This window comes from Patagioenas fasciata, chromosome 2, assembly GCF_037038585.1.
Source record: "Patagioenas fasciata isolate bPatFas1 chromosome 2, bPatFas1.hap1, whole genome shotgun sequence".
NCBI classification, from domain to species: Eukaryota; Metazoa; Chordata; class Aves; order Columbiformes; family Columbidae; genus Patagioenas; species Patagioenas fasciata.
In genome coordinates, this window is record NC_092521.1 from 87,296,028 (window position 1) to 87,306,282 (window position 10,255).

The 10,255-nt window shown below is 34.6% G+C and overlaps 1 protein-coding gene across 5 annotated transcripts in view; it reads left to right on the forward strand.

Moving 5' to 3' along the window:
- The window catches only part of CDH10 (cadherin 10), a 100,988-nt gene extending 92,485 nt beyond the window's left edge, over positions 1-8,503 (forward strand). For all 5 annotated transcript variants that reach the window (XM_065830601.2, XM_071804508.1, XM_071804509.1 and 2 more), the window contains 3 exons: positions 3,881-3,989; positions 6,297-6,548; positions 7,423-8,503. In XM_065830601.2, coding sequence (XP_065686673.1) covers positions 3,881-3,989; positions 6,297-6,548; positions 7,423-7,916 — 855 coding nt within the window. In that variant the 3' untranslated portion in view covers positions 7,917-8,503. The remainder of the gene's footprint in view (positions 1-3,880; positions 3,990-6,296; positions 6,549-7,422) is intronic.
- Positions 8,504-10,255: the final 1,752 nt, after the last annotated feature.

Genomic DNA, 10,255 nt, shown 5'->3' on the forward strand with positions numbered 1-10,255 from the left:
TTGTTTTTGACATCTCTCTCATTTATTTTGTCATGCTACAGTTTGTAGTCAATTTACTTGAATATTTTTTCTTGTCCTTTTTCAACTGATTTATTCTTACTTAATTCCTTCAGTATATTTCCATAGATCTTACACCAGTGTTTCTAGCAATATCAGAACTTTTTTCAAAACCTCTCAAAGTTGTACTTTGTTTTACTCTGGCAAGAGAGAGTTTTTTGTCAATATAGGGTTTCTAAATGGTTGTGGTTTTTGTTTTGTTTTTCTTAAAAGAACATTATCTTTTCTGTTCTTTGTACAAAATTTAAAAACAAATGTATAGTGTCTTTTAGAAAAAAAAAATAACCATTTATTTAAACAGTGGATAGAACTGATACTCAAAGAGGACCTACCAAGCACAAAGGTAAATTGCATTGGAATAAACAGCCTACACATCAAGCTTGTTTCTACTGTTTAATGAGTTTTTAGTGGCTAAAAACCCTCTTTGGCTACTTTCGAGCCCTTACTTTCCTGACTGTTTTCAGATAGAGAAATGGCTTCCCCACAGTTACTGCTTTGTGACATTGCTAGCAAGGAGAAGCAGTTTACTGTGGGTGTAATGGGATTATCCCATGATTGATTGATCTAAGAGGAAAACAGCACTATATGAAACCATGTGTAAAACAGGATATATCACATTGATATAGTAACATGGAGAATAATTTTATGAGAATTCCAGGGAAACAAAAGACTTCACAGATTTCTGTATTTGGAATAGTCTGGATAACTTCTAAACTTCTCCAGCCTAATAGCTATTTCCTGTAATCTGCCAGTTTCTTTCTAAAAGTCAAGTTTGCTAAATCTGTTTCTTATAGAAAGGCAGGAGGATAGTAGAATTTAATCATATTTACTTCCTCCTTTAAAGAGTCTCTTATAACTAAACAGGATTTTCTAATAAGACTTAAGTACTTCTTTCCTGTATAGTCACTCCTGCTTGATAACTAAATTTTTAGAAAAATAGGGTACAAAATGGTATAGACAAATTTAAGAAACTGAGAACTAAAATCTTTAATGATCCAGTATTATTCAGTTTTATTAAGAAATAATAAAAATATACATCAAGAGTGGTAGATATTCTGCAATAGTCATTGTCTGTATTTACGATGTAACACTGGGTGGTAGATGACCTACAAGGCAGAGTTTACTTTCTGCCATTTCAGTTCCTCTCAGTTGTAGGTTTATATTCTAAAGACACTGAGAAAGGGAAAAGGCTGCTGATGTACATGTTGATTACAAATAAAGAGGTGTACCCAGTAAGAAATGTTTCTTTCTTCCTCAATTGGATTTGCACATATTTAGGAGACTCTAAGGAGTTATTCTGTTATTAATCACTGTCTAGAGGTTTGAAGTCAAGCAAGCAGTGGCTAAAATCTATTATACACTAGGCTTTATTGGTCCTTATAGCTTCAAGAGTGAGTTCAGGTTTGGTAAAACATGGATAGTATTGCAAGTGGCTGCCTAGCAACTGCACTAAAGGGAACGCTCGTGCAACACAGCTCCCATGTTTAGTTACAATCTTAATTACTCCTATGAGCTCTGTTCCCACAAAGAACTGGATAATAACCAGAATAAAAACCCTGCAGAGTCATTGGATTTACCTGTCAGACCATAGTACAGTCTGCTTACAGTGGTTGTATTTGTGAAAATTATAAAAATTTGAGCAAAGAAAGACCATCTTTCATTATGTCTGTAAGGTACCCCAAGATGTATCTAGGCACAGTTTCAGTAAGATAATTCTTAAAACTTTAACTTTTAAAGAAATTATCAGCAAGTAATTTGAAACTGCATATTTTGTCGACCAGGTGTTTGCTGGTAATTTTGAATCATCCTTACATTTTAATATCTAAATAATGCTTTCAACAACAAAACACAAGCAAGGTGTTTTGTTTTGGTTTTTAATCTCTAATGTAAGCAAATTAGCCAAATTTGCTTGCAAAATGTTTGGTAAAGTTAAACATGATCAGTGATTGAACAGAGAAATTCCGAGAGAACTTCAGTTGCTATAACAAATGAGGGATGGGGGAATTAACAGATCTTCTCTTGCTGTCTGTTGTTCTGCTAAGGGACACTGGTCTGCAGTGTTGTAGTAGGTGATTCAGCCCTGTAACGGTAAAAGATTTTAGGCTATTAAAAAGTCTACATACTCCTTTTAAACAATGAGCATGGAGGAGTTGATTTTCATTAGCTTAACACCATCCACTGACTGTATTCATGGTCTCCAGTTATGAAGTAAAATGGACTGGTGTATTAGTGACTTAATTTTGAAAAAATCTCTAGAGATTTATTTGCTAATTACTTAATAAAAATTGAAAGGTTTATTCTTTAAGAACAAGTAAAATTATATGTGAAATTCTATGCTTGTGTTATGTCTTGTTCATCTAGTAAGATGTGGAAGCTTATATGAGAAACCAAATTTAGAGAAAGACAAAATTCCAGTTGAGAAGGTAAGCAAGCTGCTGTGTTAAAAGAAATCCAGTCCCTGGCACATGAAGAAATTTGTTGCTGTATTCTGGATGAACAAGAGAGAAGTTTGGAGTTAATTGTGCATTTGTTAAGGCAAACAGGAGTACATTGCAATTGTTGACACTAAAGATGATAATTCCTGACAAAAGCTGCCATATGAAGAGAAATGGCTGGATTTGGAAGAACTGGAGGAGGAAAAACAAACAGGGTTTAAAAAGTATGCCACAAAGAAGCAGTGGTGTTAAAAATTAGATGCAATTCCATGCTTGAAAAAACAGTGTTGTTTGAAAAGGTGGATCAGAAATGAAGGATAAAAATGACCCAGGCTAAGGATTAAGGTATTTTTGGAAGTTAAACTTAAGAACATAACTGAACATTTATGCATGCGTGTACAAAACTTCAGCCATAAGTGCAGTTTTTTTCACTATGGTATATTAAAACAAAACCAAAACCCCTGAAATAAAGCAAGAAATGTGACAATAACTGGATTTTGTGCAGGAAATTATATTTTGCCAACATTAAGTATAGAAACCTCAGTGAAAAAAAAAAAAAAAAAGAAAAAAAGCCACACATTAATTTACCTGACAGATTTAGAAATGAAAGGGCTTCCCATTACTTCCCCAAAAAATACCCACATGTTTTTGTAGGCATTACAGAAAGCATTCAGTCCAAGTATTGCCCTGACCTGATGCAGCTTACTTTGAGAATTGTGACAGCAGATTCTCATCCCATTCTGAGATGATGCATCTTCAGTGTATACTACAATGTTTCACAAGTGTTGAAATATGTATATAATCTCACTATCATTTTTCATCTCAGGAATCTTATAGTTGTATATTACTATGCTAGTAAATATAAAACCTTGGTTTAGAAACATATTTCTTATTTCTAAAATTAATTTGAAACTCTAACTTCCATATCAGAACACCTGCATGATATAATACCATTTTTGTTACAAAAATATAAAACATCCTCTCAATTATTGTCACAGGTGTTTATTTGAATTTAAAATGATAGATCAGAGATGAAGAATAAAAATGACCTAAGCTACAGAGAAAACAATTTTTGGCAAGTTTTGTCCTCTATGTTGTTACAAAAATATATAAATATGCATTGGGAACAAAAAAAAAGTAGAGGAGGACTAAAGTAAAAGCTGGCCATTTTATATGTCTACATGTACCACCACATGAAACATGTATGGATGCTTTTGTTGAGAAAACTAATATGATGTGCGTGTTTAACATTTGTTCAGTTAATATGTTCTACAGATTAAGTCAAAATGTTTGAATATGAAGCTGTCTTAACAGTTCTAGTCTTCTAAAATTAATCAGACAACTGTAGTCAGTTTGTTTTGTTCTTTGCTTGCTTTTTTTTCCTGCAGCTTATTCAAACCATAAGTGCAGTAGACAAAGATGACCCTCTTGGTGGACAAAAATTTTTCTTCAGTTTAGCTGCTGTTAACCCTAACTTCACTGTTCAGGATAATGAAGGTAAAATTCATGCCTGTTCCAGGGAAGGAGTTTTAACTCTGCTTTCTGGCATACATTTCTGAACTATATTTGCTTTTTATGCCTTTCAAGATGTGGAGAAGCTGTTAAGGCTGCTGTTAGCAAGAATAATAATAAGTTTACCTGAATGCTTGTGGTTTAGGACTTCTACATTTTTACCTGTGTAAAAGTGAGGCAAAAAGTAGCATGGTAAAAATCTGATAAAACAAATCATAAAGAAAATCAGTAAAAGTGTTGGTTTGGGGTGAGTAGCCAGATGACATATTTGACTGAAGGAGAACAAAAAAAAAAGGTTTCAAAAATGGCTTCAGTTGCAAGTTCAGATTTTTCACTTCAGCCTTCTGTAGCATAGTTTTTATTCCCCTCGTCTTTTTTTTTTTTTTTTAATTTCTGTTCCTTAATGAAAATAATGGTTCTAACCCACTTCAGTTTTTCTTTTGATCCTTTGTCAATCTTTCTTTATCAGGGAAAGTTTTCAGAAGATTCTGTTGGGGAAGAGGAACTATGTACCCGTTTTGGTCTTCATTATCATTGTTACTAACTGAGAGGGCTCTGGATTACAGAAGAAATAAATGCGAGGTTACATGGTATCAGTCTGCAAAGGTGTTAAAGGCATAAATGCAATGGGAATAATCCTCTTTTCCTGATTAATATTTCAGGAAGTAATAGTCTGCAAACAATAGCAGAAAAAATATTCTAACAGTAGGGAAAGTGAATACTTGAAATCAAATTGTTTGGGTACCTTATAAAATCCCCAGCAGCAGAGGTATTTAAAGATACGTCAAACACATAGGTTTTGATGTTGAGTGAAAAAAACCAGCATACAAATAACCAAAACTAATTGAGAGATGCAATAAAGGAAAACTTTGTGTTTCACATCATGTAGGCTATGAAAAATACATAAATTAATATTTTATACAAAGATTATATACTGGTGACTAAGTCCTGAGTGTATAGAGCTATAGACCTTGTTATTTCTTTTCTGTCTGTAATTATTTTCTTTCTTTTTGCACATGGCTTATTTTAATTCAGCCTGAAATTGGCTGCAAGATAGCTAATCAGTTACTTCAAGAGATCCACAAGTATGATGAAAATTAAATTTTCCTTCTAATGGAGATTAAATATTCATTTTCTCTCTTTTGAAGCAAGAAGTTAACAACCCTACTATTGGCTCATGCTCTAGTGTTGTGGCACTAACAACAGAAGAAACAGCCTCCCCGTGTTATTCATCCCTTCCCTTCCTTTCCTTCCCTCTGGCCATTCAGTTAACGGCTTTTGATGCTGCAGTATACTATATACTACTAAGATTTGTCTGCTACAGATACAGTTTAGTAAACTCACTTCTCAAAACTGTGCAGGAATCCCTATTGTCTTTCACATTTTCTGAATTCCTAAGAAAATTTTTACCCCCACAAATCTATTCCATGTGCTAAGGTACACAATTCATTGTTCTACAGTATGTTGAAAGTGTTTTGGTGTAGAAAATCTCACACTGAGTTCATAGATAACATTCCTGTGGGTGCTATAACAGAACACCTTCAGAAAGAATCTTTCAGAACAGAGTGCTTGTTGAACAGTGTGAAGTGGAAGGTTATTTTTTCTCAGTTGGCCACTTCATTTCAGGGCTTCAGCCTTGAACTAGAACTGTGTCATGCACTGAATGCATGAATCTATAAAACATTTTAAGCTTTGAGAAATACTCTTTCCAAATCACACTCGAAGGTGGTGCAGAGGCACAGAGGAGTAGGCCAGATGTATATAAAAATTGTAAATAACTTTCTGATCAAATGGGAATGTCATTAGAAAAAGACAGAAATCACTATGATATCAGGAACACTTGCAAAATTCTACCAGTAAAGGGAAATATGATGGTTTGTGAAAAGGAGGCTGTGGGGAGACCTTATCTCTGTCTACAACTACCTGAAAGGAGGTTTTAACATGAAGGGTATTGGTCTCTTTGCCCGAGTAGCAAGTGATAGGACAAGAGGAAATAGCCTCACGTTACGTCAGGGATGATTCAGATCGGACATTAGGAGACATTTCTTCAAGGACAGAGTTGTCAGGCATTGGAACAAGCTGCCCAGGGAAGTGGTGGAGCCACCATCCCTAGAGAGGTTTAAAAGATGTGTAGGTGAGGTGCTTAGGGACACAGTCTAGTGTGAGATTTAGGTTACAGTTGGATTCGTTGATCTTAAGGGTCTATTCCAACCAAAATGATTCTATGATTCTACTATAAATGATACATTTTATATTCATACCCTCTACAACAGTATATTTTAATCAATCTAGATAACACTGCCAGAATTTTGACAAGAAGGAATGGCTTTAGTCGACATGAAATAAGCACTTACCTTCTACCAGTGGTGATATCAGACAACGACTACCCGATCCAGAGCAGCACTGGCACGCTGACCATTCGAGTGTGTGCCTGCGACAGCCGGGGGAACATGCAGTCCTGCAACGCTGAGGCCTTGCTCCTCCCTGCTGGCCTCAGCACAGGGGCACTAGTTGCCATTCTCCTCTGCATCATTATCCTGCTAGGTAAGAAAAAGAAATGCATCTTTTCCCCCATGAACAAGTGCATCAAGCCTGACTCATTCTACAGAACCATGCAGGTTTGTAAAATTAACAATCATGGGGTTTGCAAGAAGAATTGAACTGCAACTTAAAACAAAAAGGAAAAAAAAAAAAAAAGGCAAAACCTGTTTTTTTCTGGGAATTGGACATTTTATAATAAATAAGAATTCAAGTCCCAGACTGTTAAAACTACCAGCGTGCAACCAGAAATTTATTTTTGTTCTTTCAGTAAGTTATCCAAAAGAGAAGATCACAGAGGAGTAATAGCATAATGAAAAATCACTTTCATGTCTTTAATTTTTTTTTGAGAGAATGGTTCTTTTTTAAGTAAATAATTGAAGTCAACATGCTGTATATATTTCACAGAGAATATGCCAATGAATAGTGTTTCTACTATTTTAAATCACTGTCTATCCAAAGGTTTTAGTACCATAATAAATAAAAAAAAAGTAAAACCCCATTTTGCAGTTTTCAGAGTATCACTTAATGATCTATAATTCACCTCAAACCCAGTTTTTATCAGTATACTTTGAACTTAATAAAGGGAAAAGTTATTCACAATAGACCTGGCTGTTTTAAGACTAATCAAAGTTACAGAAGGGGCATGTAGACAAGCTCATGGTTCAGTAAAGCAGAGCAGACAATGTGTGTGCAAAATAGCACATTTTGATATAGACCTTACTTTGCTACCATAATACAGATATATATGTTTATCCATTTATCAGACAGAAATGAACTGCTGAAATGCAGCTGAAATAAAGCTCTTGCAGCTGGTGGATTTGCTAGTAAGAAATTGTTAAATAGAGATCTTTAACCATTATTTGTTTTTCTCTCTAAGTTATAGTGGTGCTGTTTGCTGCTCTGAAGAGGCAACGAAAGAAGGAGCCTTTGATCCTCTCTAAAGAAGACATTAGAGACAACATTGTGAGTTACAACGATGAAGGTGGTGGAGAGGAAGACACCCAAGCCTTTGATATTGGCACACTGAGGAATCCTGCAGCTATTGAAGACAAGAAGATTCGACGAGACATTATCCCTGAAACATTATTTGTATCACGGAGGACTCCTTCAGCACCAGATAACACAGATGTCCGAGATTTCATTAACCAAAGGCTAAAAGAGCATGATACTGATCCTTCTGCACCGCCATATGACTCACTTGCAACCTATGCCTATGAAGGAAATGATTCAATAGCTGAATCCCTGAGCTCCTTAGAGTCGGGTACTACTGAAGGAGACCAAAACTATGATTACCTACGAGAATGGGGCCCTCGATTTAATAAGCTAGCTGAAATGTACGGTGGAGGAGAAAGTGACAAGGACACTTCTTAACCTACAGTAGGCTACAGTTTTGTTTCCTTTGAGTGGAAGTAATTTTACAGGCACCTTCTGCACTCCACGGTATTTAACATTCAGGAAAATTTTCCTGCCACTCAGCACAATGGTTTCCTTTTAAAAATTGTTTTAAATTTGTCCATTAATGTCATTCATTATTTCTAGTAGAATGCCACATGGAATATATACAGCATTTTATTTAATCACCTTCCAAGAGCCAAAGCTATGGAAATTCAGTGTTGTCCATTTTAGTAAGTAAAATAAACAATACCTTACCTTCAAAAATTTGAATAAGGTAATAATCCCTTAAGCAACCTCATGTACAAGCCGCTTCTGTTAGGTACATGTCCTATCCTTGCAAGTGCAGCTTTTAAGATGGCAAAGAAGAAAAAATCTAGTATGTCCTGTTCTGTACATTAAAATTAAAACAAAATGTACACGTGGTGTTAATAAGTGTAATATGCAGCTGGTTTAAAAAAAAAAAAAAAGTTTGTGCAACTTCATTTCATCAAATTCTATCTGCCAATGTTTTATATTTATATTTTTGTATTTATTTTTAAGAAATAAACCAGTTTTTACAACTATGCTGATGTTTGCCTGCCTTCTCTGGCCATCAGTTCCAGGCTTGACGAGAACAGATTTCTTCGATGACAGCACAGCCAACTGTTAGTACTTCTATGCTGCAGTATTCTCCATAAATACTTGCACTCACAGGGAGAGGATCAAGTCATAGACCTATTTGCTTGCTCAAAAGTGCTACTGCTTACAGTTGTCACCTTTAAGAGAGATTTTATTTATTTTTGAGCTGAAGTAATGATATTACATGCTAGAAAAATGAACTACTATCTTGTCTCAACTTGATTTACCTTCTTCTAAAAGCATGCTGGTACAACTGATCCATCCAAACACAAAGAATTAGTTTCAAAATCTGAGTTGATTTTTTTCTATAGTTCTCTATTTTGCATCATAATTGCATCATCACAGGTGATTTGTATCTGCAATGGATAAAGTGTAAAAAGTTATTTCATTTTTAATCATTTTATAATCATTTTTAAGTACCATAATCTTCTGAAGAAAAATCACTTGATGACAAACCACTGTGTATTTTATTACAGTCACCTGAGTGTAACCTAATATCCTTTAAAGCTGTCAGACTGAAGGCTGACCAAGCATCAGTGAAATGAGCACACCCCTGACCTGATTTACTGAGTTTTCTGATAGCTCGGAAAAACATAGTAAAAAGTAAGCTGACCAACTGGCCGAACAGAAATGATACTTTAGCTATCACAAAACAAAGTAGGTCTCCCAAGACATTTTAAGATGCTTCTTTTTTTTTGCACGTCTATTTAGTAAACAGACACTACGATTTTGAATCATCGCTGAGATGAAATAATTTCAGAGCAAAAGCAGGACGTCATAGGGTCTGTATTTACTTATCATGGAAACACACATCTGAAGGATAATCCCTTCTCTGCCTCTCAACTTCTCACTGCCATAAAATCAACAGATATTGAAAATATATTAGTCTATCAAAAAGTGCAATGCTGCATTCTTATTTGATCAGATATTTCTTCTCCTTAATGGAGTGATTAAGCCTAATGAAGCTGAAAGCTGAATACAGTGCCATTATGCAAGCTGTTTTGGTGCAATGGATACCAAATTTTTATTGACTTGATATCAAGTTAAACTATTTGATCTATTAAGAAATGATAAATATTATGGATTTTTCTTCATTTTACTCAATAATACCTTCATTAACTGAGGAATTTTTATATTAATATAAAATTGGTCTGAAAATATTAAGAAACATCTTAGATAATCAGCATTAAAAAGCTTTGTAGAAGTCTTACAGGCTATACAAACAGTTAATCTTCTTTATCATTCTCTAGTGGAAGGGACCTAATTTTTTCATCCTTCCTAATCTCCATTGGTCCTTCAATAGCATGTAATAGGAAGAAACAAAAAAAAATCATCCATTAAATACATAAATGGACATAAGGCAGTCTTCCAATGTTGTTTTCTGTCTTCAGCAACATTAAGATCAGTGACACCCTGCATATTTAATTGAGTATGTAGTAAGACAGAAGATAAAATAGGCTGTAATACAGCTGTGTTTTCCCCCTTTTTTAAAAAAACAAGATTTTGGTTAAACAGGTTCAGATGGCACTTTTACATATATCTCAGTAAGAATCTCTGTTTTGTTTCCAGAAAGAAAAAACAAACACACACAGCTTCCTTGCTCCTTAAACATATCAACAAGTGTCAATAGGAATCCATTATTTGGATTTGTGTTACAGAATTATTTCTGAATAATAACTATGTGGAAATATTTGTCT